The following is a 22,259-nucleotide window of genomic DNA, read 5'->3' as shown; positions in this document are numbered from 1 at the left end:
TGTGAAATAAAAGAAAGTAGAAGATGTTGATGTCAGGGTTGTTAATACGGGGAAGAATTTGCGTCGGTAGGGAGAGGTGCAGTGAGATTTGTCCTTCAAGTTTCGTGAATAGTATGACTTCATCTGTCTTAATTCTGCATGGGAGAGATTTCAGTAGGGAGTGTGGAAAGAGCTTGGAATGCGAGCTTTGCACTGGGTGGGGCGATTGGCCTCTGTAGTAAATGGCTCCGATGGACATGAGAGCCCTGGTGCCTCCCTGGTGGCATCTTATGGGCTGAGTTGTTCATGTGTATTTACCAGTGCTTGAGCTCTGCTCCCTGAATGGAGTTTGGTGTTATATTATTTTTTAAGGTAGCAAGAGAAAATGATTTAGTATAAACATGACCATTTTCTTATAAAAGTAGCTTTTCAGTAATCTTCAAAAATAAATGCTTTATAAGACAGTGAGAAACTCTTGAGTTGTGATGTTCCCTTGCACTGAACTTGGGGAACAGTACACTGATTTTGTTATTATTATGGTAAAATGTATTTAGCTTGTTTTTAACCATTTTGAATATGGTTATGTAGTATAAAGCACAGTTATGTTGTGCAGACATTGCCACTGTCCACCTCCAGAACATTCTCCTCTTCCCAACCTGAAGCTCTGTCTAAGGAACACCAGTCCCCACCTCTGGCAGCCTCCATTGTTCTTTGTCTGCTTGACCTGGCCTGCCCTGGAGTCTCACTGCCTTCCTCCATGTACTGCCATGTGTCAGGATTTTCAGGTGTATGGCCCAGTAATATTCCTTGGGTGTATTCTCTGCTTGTCTGTTGATGTGGACATTTAGGTGGCTTCTACTGTTGAGTTGTTGGGAACATGGTTGTCTGAATGTCATTTCATGCTCTTTCCTTTAGCTCTGCTCAGTATGGGTACACCTCCAGCTACGACAGGGTTACTCATGGGATCCTAAGTCCAAAAACACGTCCTGAAACAGCCTGCTGAAGACTAAGTTGAGCCTAGCCTACCGTACCCTCTACATACTCAGAACACCATTGCCAGCCTGCAGTTGGGCAGTGAGGGAAAATCTTATTGCAGCTTTTGAAAGCACACTCTGTTAATTATGTGTCACTGTCACACCACTATATAGTTGAAAATCTGTAAGGTCAGGTTACCTACTTAGAGAAGTGGACTTGGACACAGGATCATGTGCTTGCTGTTTGAGGGGCTGTTGCCTTGTTTCCCGAGCTGACTCTTCTCATATTCTCAACAGCATGCAGTCATTTCAGTTTCTCCACATCTTTGCTGCTGCTTCCTTAAAGTCTGTGTGTGTGCATGCACGCACATTTGTATGTTTGTATGGGTGTGTGTGTGCACGTGTGTGTGTAGACCAAAGGACTGTCTTGGCTGTCAGTCTTCTAAGAACAACATCCAATCTCTTTTGAGACAGGATCTCTCATTGTCTTGGGGCTTAGGCTACACTTTCCCAGTGCTGGAGGTATAGGAATATGACACCACACCCAGCTTTTTTGAGGTAGGGTGTCACTCTGGTCCAGGATGACCTGGAATTAACTATATAGTCTCATAGTCTCAGGGTGGCCTCGAACTCATGATGGTCCTCCTACCTCTGCCTCCCGAGTGCTGGGATTGAAGGCATGTGCCCCCACACCCAGCTCACCTGGCATTTTTACGTGGGTTATGGAGCTTAAGCTCAGGCCTTCATGCTTCTGAGGGAAATCACTCTATGGACTGAGCCACCTCATCTACCCAGCCCTGACTTACTGGGGTGTGTGTGCGTGTGTGTGTGCGCGTGCGTGTGCGCGGGGTACTGTCACATTACCGGTGTGTGTGTGTGCAGGGTACTGTCACATTACCGGTGTGTGTGTGTGTGCGGGGAACTGTCACATTACCGGTGTGTGTGTGTGTGTGTGTGTGTGTGTGTGTGTGTGTGCACGGGTACTGTCACATTACCAGTGTGTGTGTGTGTGCAGGGTACTGTCACATTACCGGTGTGTGTGTGTGTGCGCGCGGGTACTGTCACATTACTGGTGTGTGTGTGTGCGTGCAGGGTACTGTCACATTACCAGTGTGTGTGTGTGTGTGCAAGGTACTGTCACATTACCAGTGTGTGTGTGTGCGTGCAAGGTACTGTCACATTACCAGTGTGTGTGTGTGTGTGTGTGTGTGCAGGGTACTGTCACATTACCAGTGTGTGTGTGTGTGTGTGCAGGGTACTGTCACATTACCAGTGTGTGTGTGTGTGTGTGTGTGTGTGTGTGCAGGGTACTATCACATTACCGGTGTGTGTGTGTGTGTGCAGGGTACTGTCACATTACCAGTGTGTGTGTGCGTGCAGGGTACTGTCACATTACCAGTGTGTGTGTGTGTGTGTGTGTGTGTGTGTGTGTGTGCAGGGTTCTGTCACATTACCAGTGTGTGTGTGCGTGCAGGGTACTGTCACATTACCGGTGTGTATGTGTGTGTGTGTGTGTGCAGGGTACTGTCACATTACCTGTGTGTGTGTGTGTGCAGGGTACTGTCACATTACCGGTTGTGTGTGTGTGTGTGTGTGCAGGGTACTGTCACATTACCGGTGTGTTTGTGTGTGTGTGTGCAGGGTACTGTCACATTACCAGTGTGTGTGTGTGTGTGTGTGCAGGGTACTGTCACATTACCAGTGTGTGTGTGTGTGTGTGTGTGCAGGGTGCTGTCACATTACCAGTGTGTGTGTGTGTGTGTGTGTGCAGGGTACTGTCACATTACTGGTGTGTGTGTGTGTGTGTGTGTGCAGGGTACTGTCACATTACCAGTGTGTGTGTGTGTGTGTGCAGGGTGCTGTCACATTACCAGTGTGTGTGTGCGTGCAGGGTACTGTCACATTACTGGTGTGTGTGTGTGCGTGCAGGGTACTGTCACATTACTGGTGTGTGTGTGTGTGTGTGCAGGGTACTGTCACATTACCAGTGTGTGTGTGTGTGTGCAGGGGACTGTCACATTACTGGTGTGTGTGTGTGTGTGTGTGCGGGTACTGTCACATTACTGGTGTGTGTGTGTGTGTGCAGGGTACTGTCACATTACCGGTGTGTGTGTGTGTGTGTGCAGGGTACTGTCACATTACCTGTGTGTGTGTGTGTGTGTGCGGGTACTGTCACATTACCGGTGTGTGTGTGTGTGTGCAGGGTACTGTCACATTACTGGTGTGTGTGTGTGTGTGCAGGGTACTGTCACATTACCGGTGTGTTTGTGTGTGTGTGTGCAGGGTACTGTCACATTACCAGTGTGTGTGTGTGTGTGTGTGCAGGGTACTGTCACATTACCAGTGTGTGTGTGTGTGTGTGTGCAGGGTGCTGTCACATTACCAGTGTGTGTGTGCGTGCAGGGTACTGTCACATTACTTGTGTGTGTGTGTGTGTGTGTGCAGGGTACTGTCACATTACCAGTGTTTGTGTGTGTGTGTGTGTGTGTGCAGGGTACTGTCACATTACCAGTGTGTGTGTGTGTGTGTGTGTGCAGGGTACTGTCACATTACTGGTGTGTGTGTGTGCGTGCAAGGTACTGTCACATTACCTGTGTGTGTGTGTGCATGCAGGGTACTGTCACATTACTGGTGTGTGTGTGTGTGTGTGTGCAGGGTACTGTCACATTACTGGTGTGTGTGTGTGTGTGTGTGTGCGGGTACTGTCACATTACTGGTGTGTGTGTGTGTGTGTGTGTGTGCGTGTGCGGGTACTGTCACATTACCAGTGTGTGTGTGTGCGTGCAGGGTACTGTCACATTACCTGTGTGTGTGTGTGTGTGTGTGTGTGTGTGTGTGTGTGTACTGTCACATTACTGGTGTGTGTGTGTGTGCGGGTACTGTCACATTACTGGTGTGTGTGTGTGTGTGTGTGTGTGTGTGCGGGTACTGTCACATTACCAGTGTGTGTGTGTGTGTGCGTGCAGGGTACTGTCACATTACCGGTGTGTGTGTGTGTGTGTGTGTGTGTGTGTGTGCGGGTACTGTCGCATGCCTCTGAAGACAGTGTTGTCAGCTGTTAGGGGTAGGGCCAACCGTGGCAGCCAGAAGAAGTCTCTGCGCAGGTGTGGAGCAAGCTGACCGAGCGGTACTGCCGTTAAGAACGTGGAAATGTGGCTTAGTGTCTGTCTTACGGGATAGCGTTGGCCAGCATGAGAGGTGTGCCAGCCAAGCTGAGGTGGGGGGCGCTCTTTTGGGGTGCAGTGAGTACAGCACTGCTGTCTGAAGGGCTCTGATCAGGGGAGAGGTGTGGTGTTTGATTCAGGGGTCCCCCATAAACTTAGGTGTTCTGAATGTTAGATTCCCAGCTGATGGAGATTTGGAAATTAACACCTCCAGGAGCCAGTGTATTGTTGGGGGCGGGCTTATGGGTGTTATAGCCAGTGTCCCCTTGTCAGTGTTTGGCACACTCTCCTGTTGCTCTGGTTTACCTTATGTTGGCTAGGGGATAATGTTCACTCTCTGCTCTTGCCATTGTTTTCCCTGCCATCACGGAGCTTCCCCATTGAGCCTGTAAGCCAAAATAAACCTCTTTTTCCTACAAGCTGCTCTTGGTGGGTGATTTCTGTCAGCAGTGCGAGCCTGACTACAACCGAAGGTAAGAGGCTGCCCTTTTGGAGTGAACCCCGCCCTGTGGGAGGACCGCTGTTTAGTGTGGTCTTTCTAAGTCTAGACACTCATTTAAACACAAACTCTCTTTTGAATTACCACGGAAGGCATCTTTATGAAGGAGTTTTCAGTTCTCAGGTGTTTTTCTTTGTAGATTTTTTAGTTACTCAGCACAAAAAATTGCACTAGACGGATGTAGGGCTGTGAGAGTCCTCTTCAGGGGACCTGTTTTGTTTTCAAGGTAAGGATTCCCGACTGATCCAGAATTCACTATTCACTAGTCTCAGGGTGGCCTTGAACTCAAGGCCATCCTACCTCTGCCTCCCAAGTGCTCGGGTTAAAGGCATGCACCACCATGCCTGGCTGTCAGGGGATTTTTGGGTGTTGATATTTTCTGATAGGTGTAAGTGTTCTCCATGTTGTCTGCGGTCATGGTTCCTTCTACCCTGGGTTGCTGTAGGAGTATGCCCGCCACACACATTGGTTGCTGCCAGGCTCCACTGGGTGTGGAGTGTGGGGCCTGACGCCCAGAGACTGAAGAGAATGAACAGCATGCCATGTAGAGGTGTTAGCTCCTTCAGGAACAACCTAAAGGTGTACTTGTCTCTTATTTCTGAGTATGTGTTTGTGGGACCAGTTTAAATGTGATGTATTATGGGGGCTTGGGAATGTGGCATGGTGGTAGAGCACTTGCCTAACATGTTTGGGACTCTGGGATTGATAGATAGCACTCCCCTCCCAGGCACTGGTTTTTCAGGGAGCCATGTTGAGTCCATAGACTTTATGCCAAACGAAGATCTAAGTTGCTTTGTTTGGAAATTTTCCCATTTTTTTAAATATAAGAACATTTTTTGCACTGGTGCTGTTGTGCTAGGTATTTGTGTGTGAGTGGGGGGTACGTGAACGTGTGTGCACATGGCAGAGGTCAGTGTTGGGTGTCTTTCTAAAGTCACTCGCCGTTGCAGTCGGGTCCGCATCACTGGTAGAAATCACCCAACCAAGACCAGCTTGTGGGAAAAAAGTAGTTTATGTTGGTTTACAGGCTGGAGGGGGAAGCTCCATGATGGCAGGGAAAACAACATGAGGCCCGAGGGTGGACATCAGCCCTGGCCAACATAAGGTGTACTATAGCAACAGGAGAGTGTGCCAAGCACTGGCATGGGGAAACTGGCTGTAACACCCAGAAGTCTCTGCCAACAATTCACTGCCTCCAAGAGGTGTTAATTCCCAAAGCGCTTGAGTTTATGGGGGACACCTGAATCAAACCACCACACTCTCCAGCTTGCTCTTTGAGATCAGAGCTTGTCCTGACCCTGCAGCTTGCCGATTGGGTTAGAGGCTGGCCAGCAAGCCCTAGGGTTCCTCTGACTGCCTCTCCTGCTTGGGGTTACAGGTGTGTGCTACTGCGCCTAGCTTGTACATGGGTGCTGGGGATCTGAACTCAGATTCTCAGATGTCTCCAGCTGCTGTACTGGGTGTTATTTATTTGGTAGTGAGTTAAGGGAATAACCTTTTTGGGGGCTAACTTCCACCTACAGTGTTCTCTAATGTATGAGTATATTGTAAGAAAAGTCAGGCCAGCCCAATTAGAAATACCAGTTCAGGAAGAATGGCATGAAAACATGCTTTATTTATCCTACCACTTTGTAGCAGTAAAGGATAAAATTCTAGGTTCAGAGTTCCATTTTGGTGGGGTACTTTTCAGTAGTTTATGTGGCTTTCTAATTTTAGAGTTTCTTTCTTACAATTTACAGTGCATTTGCGCTTAATTTTCTTTTTCCGAGGTAGGGTTCCACTCTAGCCCAGGTTGACCTTGAATTCACTGTGTAGTCTCAGGATGGCCTCCAACTCATGGTGTTTCTCCTACCTTTGCCTCCTGAGTGCTGGGACTAAAGACTTGCACCGCCACCCCTAGTTATTTTGCGTTTTTTTTTTTTTTTTTTCTGAAGTAGGGTCTCACTGTATCCCAGGCTAACCTGGAATTCACTCTGTAGTCTGAGGGTGGCCTTGAATTCACAGCACTCCTCCTACCCCTGCCTCCCAAGTGCTGGGATTAAAGGCGTACACCACCATGCCTGGCTTGTGTTTGATTTTCTAAAAAGAAAATGATTCTAGGTTTGAAGTAGGCTCCTCTGATGGGCAATCCTATTGGGGGGGGGTCATTGGTCACTGCACAGTGGCCAGTGTGGCCATCCTTTCACCAACTGTTTCTCTGTTGTGTTTCCTGTTGAATTCACTTGCAGCAGTGGCTGTGCCAAGACCTGCTTCTGAATGATGGCTTTCGGGCTGCTCAGGCTCTCCCTCCTCTTCCCTTTGCGTCCCTAGGAAAGCAGCTTGGCTGTTGCTCTCTGGTAGTTAGCCTAGGAACAGTTCTTGTCAAGCTTGGGCACTTTATACTTTGGGTGCATGTGTAATTTCGTGTTCTATTTTTTTTAATTATTTATTTGAGAGTGACAGACACAGAGAGAAAGGCAGAGAGAGAGAGAGAGAGAGAGAGAGAGAGAGAATGGGCGCGCCAGCGCCTCCAGCCACTGCAAACAAACTCCAGACGCGTATGCCCCGTTGTGCATCTGGCTAACGTGGGTCCTGGGGAATCAAGCCTCTGAACTGGGGTCCTTAGGCTTCACAGGCAAGCGCTTAACTGCTACGCCATCTCTCCAGCCCTAATTTCCTGTTTTAAATAGTTCACCTTTGAAGACAAAGTGTCTTTGAAGGTTGTACTTAAGAATCCTTATTGGTCTTAAAGTGCTTTGCATTATCTTCGGGTGCAGCGTTACTTCCTGTGTACCTTTTGTAGATGTGTAAATGTGAAGGATTTCTACTGTGCTCTCTCCTTGTGGACGAAGGCACAGACACATAAGAGGCCCTTCCTCAAGTCGGGCCAAAATGAGGAGAGAGACACAGATGGCCCTCTGGGAGACTGTGGTGTTGGGTATTGGTGTTATGTTACATGAAAGCGGAGCTATGAGTAGTGTGTGTTCGGATGGCATGGTGCCAGAGGTTACAGTCTCCTGGGGCTCCTGGGCTGAGCAGGCTGCTGAGGATAGGAGCTCAGCTTTGTGTACCGTGCGCACTTGCCCCGTTTCTTTGAGCTGTTTGCTTCCAGCATGCTAACTTCAGTTTTTGCATCCTGGGCCGCTAGCTCACGTACTGTACACCAGTGGCATTTCTTCTAGATGGTTCATTTTGGAGCTGGCTAGCTGGGGACAGTGACTCATCCTTGGTGCTGGGAAGCACATGTTTGGACTTGGATGGGACTGTCAGTTTTTGGTCTCTATATACATATATATTTCTTTAAAAAATTTTTTTGAGGTAGGGTTTCACTCTAGCCCAGGCTGACCTGGAATTCACTATGTAGTCTCAGGGTGGCCTTGAACTCACGGTGATTTTCCTGCCTCTGCCTCTCAGGTGCTGGAATAAAAGGCGTGTGCCACCATGCCCGGCTTTAAAAAATATTTTTATTTGAGGGGAGAAAGAAAATGGGTGTATCAGGGCCTCTAGCTGCTGCAAACGAACTCCAGATGCATGTGCCCCCTTGTGCATCTGGCTTACATGGGTCCTGGGGAGTTGAACCTGGTTCCTTTGATTTTGCAAGCAAGTGCCTTACCTGCTAAACCATCTCCAGTCCATAGATCTTTAATGAACATTCACACTGCCACTTCTTGTTCGTCACTTAGATAAAGTGGATTTCAGACGCCATTATTGATGCAGCTGTAATGGGGCATGTGAAGGGTATGATTTATTCAGGGAAAGGGACCTTGGTCATCCTCTGTGGCATGGCACAGGTGTGTGCTACACCCCTTTTTCTGTGTGTGTTGGGTTCGCATGTGATGTCACCTTTTTGAAAGCACCCAAGGTATAGAAGATTCTTCCGTGTGTGTGTGTGGGGGGGGTGATGTTGTATGTGTAGTGTATGCCCGTGTGGAGGCCAGAGATTTAATGTTGGGTATCTTCTCTCCCATCCAGTCTCTGCCGCCCCACCCCACTAGGGTTACAGACATATATAGCTATTCCTAGCAGACGCAGATAGAGAGAATAGGCATGCCAGGTTCTGCAGCCACTGCAAACGAACCCCACATGCATGTATCACCTTGTGAATCTGGCTTATGTGGGTACTGAGAAGTTGACCGAAGCTGGGTCCTTAGGCTTCACAGGCAAGTACCATAACTGCTCAGCCATCTTTCTAGCCCTGTTTTTTTTTAAATGAGAATTTCTGTCAACTCTTATCTTCCTCTTAGTGCCCACTCCTTTTGTTTGAGGGGCTGCCCTCTCAGCTGTGCACTTCTCTGGAAGGTCTTGAGGCCCAGCTTCTTCACAGGCTTGCTTTTGAGGGGGCAGGTCTGAGTATCTCTGTGTAACCTGTACGTACCGAGTGATGTTGGTTTTCTTGCCCTGTGAGAACTCTGGTGGCCGAATGAGAAGACAGTGTGCACTTACAGCTTGCCCTGAGTAGGTGCAGGTGCTTGATAGGTATTGGCTATGGTTTCTGACCTGTAGGCCTTGCCGTACCTGACACAGCCAGTACATTCCTTATGGAGTCTGGGCCAGTCGGTGGAAGTGTCTGATCTACTTTTCATCCTGGTACTTGTCACAAAGAAGTTGTGTTTGGTTGCTCTGCTGGTACCTGCTCTGTGTCTCCCCATGTTCCCTGTAGCCCTTCTGGGGCCAGACAAGTCTTCCTTAGGACTCTTCTTCCTCTTCCTTCTCCTCTCCCTCCTTCCCTTTCCCTCCCTCTCAAACACTTCAGTGTTTGATTCTGTTGTTTTCCATTTGAACGCTTGCGTTTGGTACAGAAGACGACCTGTGATCACGGTAGCCTTGAAAGTAGCTCTCGGCTCCGCTTTCTTGTGTTCTGCAGCTGGGGTCTGGACATGTGTGCTAAAGTATTCTTTTCCTAGGACAGACAGTAAGATGGTTGAGTGGTTTTGACTATTTCCTTGGTGTGTGCTTTTTTTTCCCCCTGCTATGAATATCTATGGCCTCACTTCTGTTTTATTACATTGGCATGAGCAGAGAGGGTGGACATGACTTTCTGGTCAATATCAGATGGACAATAGCAACAAGAGAGTGTGCCAAACACTAGCAAGGAGGAGCTGGCTATAACACCCATAAGCTCGTTCCCCCCTCAAAAATACACTCTCTCCAGAAGGCTCTAATTCCCAAATCTCCATCAGCTGTGAACCTAGCATTCAGAACACTTAAGTTTATGGAGGACACCTGAATCCAACTGCCATAGACTTGTAGCCTGAGAGCTTTGGGTTTGGAGAATCCAGTCTAGAGCTCATTGCTGTGATGAGCAATATGATGGACCCAGGAAGCGTAGGGAGAGAGGAGGAGGGCCAAAGGGAGACTGGGCAGGTGCTGTGTCACACACTAGAAGGATAGACAGGCTCCCACTGGGAACCAAGACTCATGTAACAGGAGTCCTGCAAGCGCTGAGGGGCTAAGCTCCCAAGGACATGCTCTTCAGAGTTTTAAGAACATGGGGAAATGTGTCTTCCTTCCATTTATCTGCACACCTCAACTTAATACCTTGCTCCTGTACCCCCGGTGATGGCCAGACCCCCCAGAACCATTGTTAGATATGTGCCACCTTTCTACCACACAGAGCCGACGATAAAAACAGACTCATGGGACCACTGATAGGTATTACAGCTCTGCTATTCCAGAAGATACAAACCAGTGACAGACGCTCTCATGGAGCCATTAGGTTACAGGTAGGCCACCCTCACAGAACCACTGATGAAATTGGCTGCTTGCCTACCCCGTAGAACCACTGACCCTCAGTTCTCCACCCCATGGAGCCAGTGACAGGCGTACGGCTGGGGCTCTGCCCAGCAGCCACGGCTTCTGGGCCTTTGTGCCGAGTGTTCGCTGACTACGTAGAGTATGAGCAGTGCCTTTACATTTCCTTTTGTTGTTTTTGGTTTTCGAGGCAGGTCTTGCTCTAGCTCAGGCTGACCTGGAATTCACAATGCCGTCTCAGGGTGCCCGTGAACTCACTGCAGTCCTCCTGCTTCTGCCTCCTGAGTGCTGGGATTAAAGGTGTGCACCACCACGCCTGGCTTCCTGTATAAATATTTATTTTACTTGTAAGCAGAGAGATGTGGGGTGGGCGACGAGCACATGCGCCAAGGGCTCTAGTCCCTACTGCAAACAAACTCCAGACACTGACTCTCGCCCCTCTGTGCGTCTGGCTTTACGTGGGTCCTGGGAAGTCGAGGCCAGGTCACTGGCCCTTGCAGGCAAGTGCCTTAACCACCGAGCAGTTCTCTAACTCCAGCAGTGTCTGCTTAGACCCTTTGCCTTTCTACTATAGTCTGACCATTGCAGCCTTTAGGCTCTGGGGACAGCTCTTCCAGCCCTGAGGGGCTCTGGTGACTCTCTTCCTGGTGAGGCAACGCTGCCTCCCGCCCATTCCCTTTTTATTGTGATTATTACTGATTATTTCAAGACTGGAACCGCCCGAGCCTGCTTGTGGAGTAAGCCCTCCGTCTTCGGCGTGCTCTGACTGCGTCAGACTCACATTGCAGTGCTGGCACACCTGCCTCCCTGTTCCAGAGTGGTTTGGGTACTGCTTGCTGTGGCTAACCCCAGGAAGCTATGCACGCTAACGAAGTTGTTCTGTTCTTGCTCACACCAGGGAGCACGTCTCTCCACCATTTCACCCCAAGCTAGCAGGAGCGGGGAAGGAGGGTGTGCAGTGGTTGAGCTGTTGGCCCCATGACCTCGGTGCCATAGTGCGCCAGGCCCTAGGGAAAGGGGCTGGTTCCCTGAATTTGGCAGGTTGCTGTGGGAGGCCCTTTACTCACCTTCCTCTCTGGCTGGCTGTTTCAGCTGAGGTTGCTGATGTGTAGCCTTGGGTGGGAGGCCTATGCATTTTGTGATCCCTAGCTTGGCTCAGGAAAACTTTTTTTTTTTTTCTCTCTCTCCAGAGAAGCCTGTGTCACCCAAATCAGGAGCCTTGAAGAGCCCTCCCAAAGGGTTTGACACTACTGCCATCAACAAGAGCTATTACAATGTGGTGAGTAAATGACTTCTTCTCGAGTGCCTCCAGAACTCAGCTGTGTGGACTGGAGTTGTGCTGCTTAGACTGAAGGAGGAAGTGCAGACCACCCAGTATTGCCACATGGATATTACAGCACTGGTATCATAGTCTCTTCTAAAGTCTCCATCAACTTGGGTAACCATATTTTTGTTTTAATATTGTGTGTTGGAATTGTACCATCCTCTTGTCACATAGCATGGTGTTATGAATATGGCTTCCTAGCATTGAAATCTTTAAAAATGAGGTTTTAGGGGCTGGGAGTTGGCTTAGTGGCAAAAGGCACTTGATTACAAAACCTGCTGGCCCCTGTTCAATTCCCTGACACAGAAAATAAAGCCACACTCAAACATGATGCATACATCTGGCATTCATTTGTAGCAGTAAGAGACCTTGGTGCCATGCCCCCCACACAAATAAATTTTTTTAAGTAACATTTAAAAAAATGTAGAATGTGACTTAAAAATTTAAACGTTGATAAGTTGGGTGTGGTGGCACACACCTTTAATCCCAGCACTTGGGATTAGAGGTAAGAAAATCTCTGTAAGTTGGAGGCCAGCCTGAGACTAATTCCAGGTCAGCCTGGGCTAGAGCAAGACCCTACCTACAAACAAACAAACAAACAAACAATTTATATGTTGAGCTCCAGTAAAAGCTTTTGAAATGGATTAGAAGAACTTTTTTTTTTAGGTTTATTCCAAGGTACTTTATTATTATTATTATTATTATTATTTTAAATTTTATTAACATTTAGAAAAACTTTTGATAAATTTACTGTGCCTGGTTCATGTTGTATCTTAGCCTTGTGTGTCCTAAGGTGGCTCTCTGTATCACCTTGCATGGAGTTCAGAGGGGAATGCTTAGACTTTGTATATGGTACAGTTTCTTGAATCTTAAAATCCACAGTGTTTTGAAATTTAATATGGTCAGTTTGTAAGCTTAAAAAACCATTTCTGAAAAACTGGGCATGGTGGTGCATGCCTTTAATCCCAGAGGGGGAGGAGAGAGATCCAGACCACCCTGAGACTACATAGTGAATTCTAGGTTAGCCTGGGCTAGAGCAAGACCCTACCTAGAAAAAACAAACATTAACAAAAAACAAAAAAACCGGGCTGGAGAGATGGCTTAGCGGTTAAGCGCTTGCCTGTGAAGCCTAAGGACCCCGGTTCGAGGCTCGGTTCCCCAGGTCCCACGTTAGCCAGATGCACAAGGGGGCGCACGCGTCTGGAGTTCGTTTGCAGAGGCTGGAGGCCCTGGCGCGCCCATTCTCTCTCTCTCCCTCTATCTGTCTTTCTCTCTGTCTGTCACTCTCAAATAAATAAATAAAAATTGAACAAAAAATATTTAAAAAAAAAAAAACCCAAAAACAAAAAAAAAAAAAACTAAACAACTCTGCTTCTTATTCCTAAACAGTTGCACAGAACAAAGGATAAAAACGTTTTCTTTAATACAACATTAACTTAAATTTTATAAGCATGTATATCTTTTGAAATCTGCGGAAAACGTGCATTTATTTTACTGTTTTCTCTTATTCCCACATGGTCAACAGATGCCAATGTGAGTTTCAAGGCCTACATGGTTTTGGTTGTAAAGTAGTGTCTGGTTAGTGTTTCTCCACGGTCGCTCTTAGTGTTATGCCTGCTGTCTGTGCCTGTGCTCAGACTCGATAAAAGATAAAAGATGGCCAGAACTTTGAGTGTGGGTGGGCTGCCTCATGCCGAGGGATTTGACCGTGAATGAGTGCTACTCCATTGACTTGTTTTCTCAAAGCACAGAATTGCCATTTCTGCCTTTCTTTTAAAGGAAGAAGCTGGCCATGGGGGAATGTTGTCATTTAACAAATCTTCACTGCACCAGACACTGTCCAGGGCATGTAGTAGTGTGCACAATCGGCAGGCGTCTTACCTTGAGTCCAGTTTGTGTGCTCAGGACCTTCTACCTCCCTTGTCAGAGGCCCCTGGCTTGCTTTCTTCACCCACTTCTCGTGGGCAGGCCCCTGTGAACTGTGCTCTGTCTTCTTTTCTCTGTATGGCTCCTTGGAAGCTCTTCTTGGAGTCCTGTTCACCTACTTCCCCTTCATTCTTTTTGTCAGCCTTCCGCTGACAGACTCAGATCCTGAGTTGTACGTCGGTGCTGTCATCTGTCAGAAGGCTCTCTGTGGCTCACAGCAGTGCAGGCTGTCCCCATGGTATGCCCTACTCTCTCTACTAGAGAGAGCCCCTTGTCAGCAGCTCAGCTGAAGGTGTGGGGATGTGGTGCAGTGGAGGAGACAGATAATGGGTTTAATTGTCCTTCCTAATTACCTGTGGAATGGGCAGGAGGTGTGCCCCTGGCTGTCTGAGTCTTGACTACCTGTAGAAGGAAGTTGCTAATGCTGGCCTTGGTTCTGTAGTATGAAGAGGATTTGGATTGGTATTCAGGCACCTGTAAAGTGCTGGGCCTTAGAGGCATCCATCCATAGTTCCAGGATGCACATTGAAGGAGCTTTGGGAGCAAAAGGTATAACTGAGATCACTGTACCATTCTGATTTCCTTCAAAAAAAAAATTAAATTTATTTTTATTTGAGACAGGGAGAGAGAATGTGTGTGCCAGGGTCTCTAGCCATTGCACGTGAACTCCAGACATATGTAGCACCTCATGCATCTGGCTTACATGGAACCTAGAGAATCGAACCTGGGTCCTCAGCCTTTTCAGACAAGTGAAGTGATGTTTTTATGATGGTAGTGGCAGGCAGGGTTGGTTGGGCAAAGTGGAAGAAGGTTTAGTTAGGAGAGCCAATGGCATTTTGTGGCTTTCTTCTTATGTGTGTGTGTAAGTCAGGATTGCATTGTGGACTTTATTGTGATCTTTTTTAAAAAATATAATTTTTATTTATTTATTTACAAGCGGGGGGGGGGAGAGAGGGAGAGACAGAGAATGGGGCACGCCAGGGCCTCTAGCCATTGCAAACAAACTCCAGATGCATGCACCCCTTGTGCATCTGGCTTATATGGGTCCTAGGGAATTGAACTTGGGTCCTTTGGCTTTGCAGGTAAATGCCTTAACCATTAAGCCATCTCTCCAGCCCCTATTGTGATCTTTGGATGAAATCTAAAAACATTACCTAATGTTATGGGTTTCTTAGATGCACATCAGTTAATTTAAAAAAAAATAACTTTTTTTGCAGTGCTGGGGATAAGACATAGGTCCAGCACTCTACCACTGAGTCCCCTCCAGCCCTGTCAGTCAGTTGTTTGTAAGGGATAGATAGAGGATAGAACACCAGCAGAAGCTGGCAGAGCGCTGTGGCTGGCCTGTACAGGTGAAGGTGCTGAGAGCTCCTTGAATGTCTTCTTATGAATTAAGTGCTGTGTGTCTGCATGGCAGAGAGTCAGCTCCTCCTAGGTGGTTTGCTTTGAGGCTGGTAGTCCAGAGATGCCTGTGTGGCTGCTGAGGGTGCCCGCCCTCCTGTGTGGCACCATTGTGTGACTGGAAGCTCTCCAGACCGCATGACTCAGGGCCAGCCATGCTGGAGGAGCCCTGCCCTCTGGCCTTCCACAGATCCCGGGGTTACAAAGGCTGCTTCTCCCTGCAAGCCCATGCCACACTCTCAGTTCCCAGTTGTAGTGTGATGGGGCTGTGGCGGCAGGCCTGTGAGGCCACATGGGGTCCTGCAGCAGCCAGGGTGCGCCGGAGGTGCGGAGGGGAGGAGAGGTGAGCTGAGCTGATGATTGGCATGCATAGACTAGGCAGCGTGATGAGGCTGGTGCCAAGGAGCATGGAAGTCTCCCAGGAGAGGGGTGGTGATTGGGCGTGAGTGAGCCAGGGCTGGGGCAGTGTGAGGGCGAGCGTGCGGGCGAGCGTGCGAGCGAGCGAGTGAGCAAGAGAGAGAGAGAGCGCACACCTGCATAGAATCTTGGGCATCTTGCCTTGTTTGCTGGGGAACGGTGTAGAAATAATCCTTGGTATGTGCTTGAAACTAGTGTTTATGACTAGTTGAAGTGAACCAGCGTAGGGAACTTAGCTCTTGGTAGAAGGTCTTGGGGTCGCTTTGGCACCCTCTCTGTGAGCTTGCATGTTGGTTGCTGTGCTCAGAGTTGTGGATGGAGCCTGGGAAGGGGCCTGGTACCCTACCCATCTCCACGCCAGCGATGTTCTCTAGCGGTGCTGCTGGTTTCTTACGTCACCAGCATGTTTCCTGTGTGGAGGACAGGCTCGTCATTGTCCAGAACGAGGCGACAGTTGGCTTGGGGCGTCCATCCATGCAGTGGCAGCAGCTGCCTTCTTGTCCTTTCCACCTGTGCTGTGAAGTTGGAGGAGAGCTTTCCCTCTCGCTTATTGGAGAGAGAGCTTATTCTTTCCTTCTGGCTCGAGGCTGGTGGTGACTGTTTACTTCTCCCATTGCTTTTGGAGGACCACGTCTGGTTTAAAGTCGTCTTTGTGAGGCAGTGGATGGTGTCAATGTGCCTCTGTCCATCAGGCCTCGGCACTTGTGCTCACTGAGTATTTCTTAGGGAGACATTGTCATCGTGGGCTCAGCATCCAGATTTCTGCACAAAGGAATGAACTCCTTATACAGCCCCTCCCCTCCTAGCTGTCCACCCAGCTGTCCCCCATGAATAGGCCTATTCAGGGTGACAGCAGAGCCCAGCGTTAGCAGAGAAAGAGCTTCTGGTGTTTCATCTTGAGTTCAGTGAGTGAGCTGCTTGTAAGGGTTCATCTACTCGTGATTGTGCAGAGCTCACAGAGACTGAAGAATCTTCAGGTTGTCTGCAATGTAAATTTAACAGACTTTCCCTGAAATGTTTAAATCTGTATTTATATTACCAGAAATCATGGGCAGAAAACAGCATGTGTCATACCTTGACCATTTCTCACAGTGGCTGTGGGATGAGCTGGGAATGGCCTGGTGGTTTGAAAGGGAAGAAGCTAGCACATCTTCGCATGTAGGAAGTGCCCAGAAAGTTGGGTGGTACGGTGCACTGCTGAGAAGGGCTGGGGAAGGGACTTTCTGGTCTTGCGTGGGGCCCTGCAGGCTCTGACTCCTGCCCTCAGGCCTAGAACTAGACTGTGGGGCAGAGGATGCGTGGCTGTTCCTCATACTGCTGCTCACCAGCTCTGAAAGGAAGCGTGCGCGTGCGTGCGTGCGTGCGTCCGTGTGTTGATACTGGCACTTGAACCCAGGGACTTGGGTATGCCATTGACTATATGCCAGCCCTCTTTTTTATTTTGAGACAGGGTCTCATTAAGTTGCCCAGGCTGCTCTTGAACTCACTCTGCCTGTAGGCCAGGCCTGCCTTGAGTTTGCAGGCCTCCTGCCTCAGTCTGCTGAGTAGTTGAGATGGCAGGTCTGGTTAGAGCCTTTGCATGCAGGTGCAGTGAGCCCCAGTGTTGCCAAGCATGTGCTCAGGGTCAGGCGTGTGCGGTCAGGCTTGTGGGCCCAGCTTGCCAGCATTGTGCCACCCAGCAGTTGTACCTGGGTCCTGTTGAGCCCCTGTGCCGCCCTGCCCTGCCCTGCCCTGCCCTGCAGAGCCCTGTGTGTTGAAGACTGCCGCTGGGGAGCATTGGCTTTGGTTCACCCATTCCCAGCTCTCTGCTTGTCCAGTTCCTGTGTGTCCAAGTTGTCTAACTTGGCTACATTTGTTCTGCTGTACAGAATACTGGAAAAGATTTTAATTTTAAAAGTAGCTTACAGTTACTGTTATCTTTTTTCTTTTGAGGTAGGGTCTTGCTCTATCTAGTCCAGGCTGAGCTGGAATTCACTGTGCAGTCTTAGGCTGGCCTCAAGCTCACAGTGATTCTCCTACCTTAGCCTCCCAAGTGCTGGGATTAAAGATATGCACTGCCACCCCTAGCAGGGGAGAGACAGAATGGGCTTGTCAGGGACTCTGGCCACTGCAAACAAACTCCAGATGTATGTGCCACCTTGTGCATCTGGCTTTACATGGATACTGGGGAATTGAATTTGGATCATCAGACTTTGTAGGCAAAAGTACCTTGTCTGCTGAGCCATCTCTCCAGCCACATTCTGTCATCTTTAAACAAAGTGGAGTTAGCTTACAGATTACTTTGCTGCCCTTTCATCTTAGGTAGACAAGGTTTGCAAAATGATCTAAGATTCATTCTCCAGTGGAAGTCCTTGTTTCTCACAGGTGAATTTCTTGGGTTCACGCTAGAGAGTCCTTTGGTTGAGATGTGTTTTACATGCCTGGGACAGAACATAGACTTCCCTACTAGCTGAGCCTTCTTAAACCGAAAATCTGAAAATCCGAAATGGTCTGAACAGAAACTTGGAGCATCATGTCGTTTGGGGTCTGGATGCTTGTCTTAGGGATGCTCACACTGTGTATGAAAGTGTGTGGACTTATGCAGGTCACTGACCATCACCTGCTGCATTTGTGCAATTCTGCGGCCAAGTCACAATATAGAACCCTTACGCAGAAGCCTCTCCTGTCTCTGTCCCCCTTCCCTTCCCTCCTGTCCACCTTTTTTTGGATTCTGTCACTGCAGCGTATTAGCTCGCTTGAAGACTGCCTGTGTGCGGCTTTGTTGGATGTGCTTCATGATGGCCGTTTCCACACCACCCTTGCGGCTTGGTAGAGCCTCATCAGTGTTTTCGAGCGGTTGCTTTGATCAGTAGTTCTTATCCTGGCCTTGCTTGTCTGAGGATGGAATGGGCTCTGGCTTATCCTAAGCAGACCTGTGCCAGATGAGGTTGGCAGTAACGTGAAGTCAAATGCTGCCTAGGGTTAGTTAGCCCCAGGAGTAATGATAACAAGCACATTAGGATGACATTCAGGCAACAGTGTGAGTTGGTTGACCAGCAGTGACACACTAGTCAGAGTTTATAAATCAAGCCAGATGGCGCCTGCCATGTGACGTAACAGTTGTTCTTCATTTATTACAGGTGCTACAGAATATTTTAGAAACAGAAAATGAATATTCTAAAGAGCTGCAGACTGTGCTTTCCACCTACCTGCGGCCATTGCAGACCAGCGAGAAGTAAGTGGCTGAGAGTGTGCTTTGACCACCTGTAATTCTCCCTCAGTTTGTCTCTTGTGTTCTCCGTGAACAGAGGTCGAAGTCAATGGAGGTCACTGTGCTCACCTGTCTTGGGCATTGCAGCATGCCCTTTAGGTTGAGGCTTCAAAGCAGGGCTTCGCAGTGGGAAACCAGATCGCAAGTCAGATGTAGCGCTGACCTTGCTGCTGGAACACAACACCTGAACAGAAGCACCTGATGATGGGAGGAAGGGGTTGGTTTCAGCTCAGTTTTAAGGGGAAGCTTCCCCAGAGCAGGGAAAGCATGGCAGGAGCAGCCAGCCGGCTGGGCATCCCATCTCCACAGCAGCAGGAAGGAAGCAGTCTATCTACTGGGCTTGGAGCTGGGCTGTATCCCCCGAAAGCTCGCCCCCAGCAACACTTCACCAAGTCTCCACCTCCCAAAGGCACAACCTTCCCCCTTGCCACCAGCTGGGAACCAAGTATGAGGCTTAACCCTAAACACATGAGGCTCTAAGGCACATTTTACATGCAAACCACCACTGGTGCTTTTATCTGTCTTCACTTTTTCTTGGCTCTAGGTTGAGTTCAGCAAACACTTCCTATTTAATGGGAAATCTTGAAGAGATATGCTCCTTCCAGCAAACGCTTGTACAGTCCTTAGAAGAGTGCACCAAGTGAGTAAGATGCTGAAAGTTCACACAGTTCTGTTGCATTGGTTGGTATTAAAAGGACCAAGCTCAGCATAATTTTAGAATTCAAATTTCTAAAATGTAAACCAGATTATTTTCAATGTTTTGGTTAATTTTTACAGTAAAAGCTGTGCTTTAAACTGTTTCATTTTTTGTTTGTTTGTTTGTTTTTCGAGGTAGGGTCTCACTCTGGTCCAGGCTGACCTGGAATTCACTCTGTAGTCTCAGGTTGGCCTCGAACTCATGGCAATCCTCCTACCTCTGCCTCCCAAGTGTGGGATTAAAGGCATGCGCTACCACGCCTGGTCTGTTTCATTTTTATAACAGCTATTCACAAAGAGAGGAAAGGCCTCATAGGATGGTGGTACGGTGATCCTTGGAGGAAGGGGGGTGTAGCATGGCTGGTTATGGTGGAGGTGATGGCTGAGCTGACCGGAGTCTTGTGTGTTGGCGAGGCCTTAATGGGCAGCAGCTTCCAGCATCATCCTCCAGTTGTATGTTGATCTGCCTGCAGCGAGCCAGTGGAGTGCACAGTGCCCTGCATGCGTGCTGTGTCGTCACTGCAGGTTGTAAACTTCCATGTGCCTTCCATTCATTGGGTTCATTTTTTTTATGGATGGGATTTAGTATTTTTATTTGTAAGCAAAGAGAGATAGAAGAGAAACAGAGGGAGGGAGAGGGAGGCAGGATGGGTGTGCCAGGGGCTCCAGCCACTGCAAATGAACTCTGGATGGATGTGCCGCTTTATGTAAGGACTGGGGAATTGAACCAGGGTCATTAGGTTTTGCAGGCAAATGCCTTACCTGCGGTGCCATCTCTCCAGCCCCATTTATTGAGTTCTTTTTTTTTTCCCCCTTGGCTTTTTGAGGTAGGGTCTCACTTTAGCTCAGGCTGACCTGGAATTCTCAGGGTCTCAGGGTGGCCTGGAACTCATAGTGATCCTCCTACCTCTGCCTCCTGAGTGCTGGGATTAAAGGTGTGTGCCACTGCATCCTTTTTCCAGCAGTCTACTGGGTATTCTCCTTCAGGGCATGAGTCTGCACCCTCTTCCCTCTCTGTTTCTTTCCAGTCTGTAGACCCTTCTAGAAATCCCCAAGCTGTTTGTAACTTCCTCCATTCCTTCTTTGGATCAGAACTGAGACCAGTGGTACTGGTCTTCTGTCTGCCCTGCTGGATGCAAGTGCTAGGTTCTGGAAGGGTCTTTGCTGGACCCTCTCAAAAGGCTTGGTCTCTGTATGCTCCAAACAGACTGTCATCTTTGCAGCCTCCCATGTCTCTCTGAAGCCACTTCTGTTGATTGAGCACTAAGTTCTCATGCAGGAAGCTTCTGTGACACCTTTTGTCCTTATTCTTGCCCACAGTGTGGTTTCATGGGGGAAGAGCTGACTTTGAGGAGTGGCAGGCCTTCCACATAGGCTTCCGCTTCCTTTCCCACCTTCTCTGTGCTCTGGTGGGTTGGGAAGTGCGGCTTTCTAGCAGTTCCTCCCCCTTCCCTCTGCATCCACACCTGCCACTCCTCTTACTGCAGTAGGCTGGGTTCCCACTAGCTATCTAGTATCACAGAACTTCACTTTATCTAGGAAAGAATTCAAGGTGGGTACTTCATGTAGTTGTTATGAGTGATTGTGGATTTCTTTTCAAAAGAAGTTTTAAAACTTACCTGAAGATAGGTATAAGTGCATTTTTGTAAACACTCTTGTAAATAGTATTCCTGTAGCATTTCATTATTACAATACAAATGTAAAATGGTAAAGTGTAATTAATATGTCTATAATGGCTAGGCCACCCTGGTCCTACTCCCACTGAATGTTGGTATCCATGGAAAACCTGTCTGCATTCCTGGTTGGGGCCCAGTAAGGACAGACTGGTAAAAACCGGTAGACAAGGGCTGTGACTACAGTGGTGGCGTGGCCCCGCCCTGAGTAGTCTCATGTGGGTTTCCTGACACCCTTCTGAAGTTCACTCAGCCGTAGTTAGTCTGCATGTTGATGTCTGCCTGCCACCAGTGGTTGGCATTGGGAACCCCTCTTCTGTGTGGGTAGCACTGTAGGATGTCATAGATCCCGAGTAGTTCCTTGGGTGCTTTGTTGGGAACTGATCAATCTCACTGCGGCGGGGAAAAACCCCTGTGCCAGGATGAAAGGCCTGTGCCATCATGTCTGGCTCTTCTTGAGGTGGGGGGGAGAGAGAGAAGACCAAGAAAGAAAGTGAATGATGGTGCGCCAAGTCCTCCCAACTCCAGACGCATACGCCACTTGTGTATCTGCTTTGATATGGGTACTGGGAATCGAACCCAGAGCCACCAGGCTTTGAAAGCAAGCACCTTTAGCCACTAGGCCATCTCTCCAGCCTGTCATCATGTTTTTGCAAAAGTCTGTCAGTCCTTCATGCTGTCTTACCATTGAGGCCTGTGCATTAAAATGACCAGGGGTCAGTTGTTGGTTCTGGCTTTGTGGCAGTCCCTCATGTTAGTAGTTTGGTTCCTTTTTCTCTGGGTCAGATTTTCCAGAGGGTAGGGAGTCATCCTTCCTGCCATTGTCCTGGACAGCTAGTAGACAGAAGACGGCTAAGGCACGGGGAAGGTGCGTCTTGACCTGCCAGCACGCTGTGCTCTGGGGAGACAAAGCACCTCAAGCTCCCAGGGCCATTGGGGTCCAGCTGGGCTCACATCTCGCCCTGCTGCCCACCTTCTGCAGAGGGCTCTGGTTGGCTCACACTGCCCTCTGTTCTTGATGTTACCACCTTTAGCGTGGAGGTGCCAAGAAGCAGCAGTGTCTCTAGCCTGTGGCCCTGAGATGAAGGCCGTTCTTGTCATGTCTTGTATCAGCCTCACTGCTGGTGGACAGAAAACTTCCCAGGCAGACACCCCTGTTTAGTAACTCCTTGTCTCGGGCTACATGTATGGCTTCGGGCCACTCTTTCCTCTCCTCTGAGAATGTG

The 22,259-nt window shown here is 48.7% G+C and overlaps 1 protein-coding gene across 7 annotated transcripts in view; it reads left to right on the top strand.

Annotated features, from left to right (window-relative positions):
* Arhgef7 (Rho guanine nucleotide exchange factor 7) overlaps nt 1-22,259 on the top strand; it is a 131,054-nt gene that overhangs the window by 73,810 nt on the left and 34,985 nt on the right. For all 7 annotated transcript variants that reach the window (XM_045146204.1, XM_045146205.1, XM_045146206.1 and 4 more), the window contains 3 exons: nt 11,537-11,625; nt 18,534-18,628; nt 19,209-19,304. In XM_045146204.1, coding sequence (XP_045002139.1) covers nt 11,537-11,625; nt 18,534-18,628; nt 19,209-19,304 — 280 coding nt within the window. The remainder of the gene's footprint in view (nt 1-11,536; nt 11,626-18,533; nt 18,629-19,208; nt 19,305-22,259) is intronic.

Source organism: Jaculus jaculus, chromosome 3 (genome assembly GCF_020740685.1).
Source record: "Jaculus jaculus isolate mJacJac1 chromosome 3, mJacJac1.mat.Y.cur, whole genome shotgun sequence".
Classification (NCBI taxonomy): Eukaryota; Metazoa; Chordata; class Mammalia; order Rodentia; family Dipodidae; genus Jaculus; species Jaculus jaculus.
Note: the sequence above shows the minus strand (reverse complement) of the source record. Positions and strands in the feature narration are given on the sequence as shown.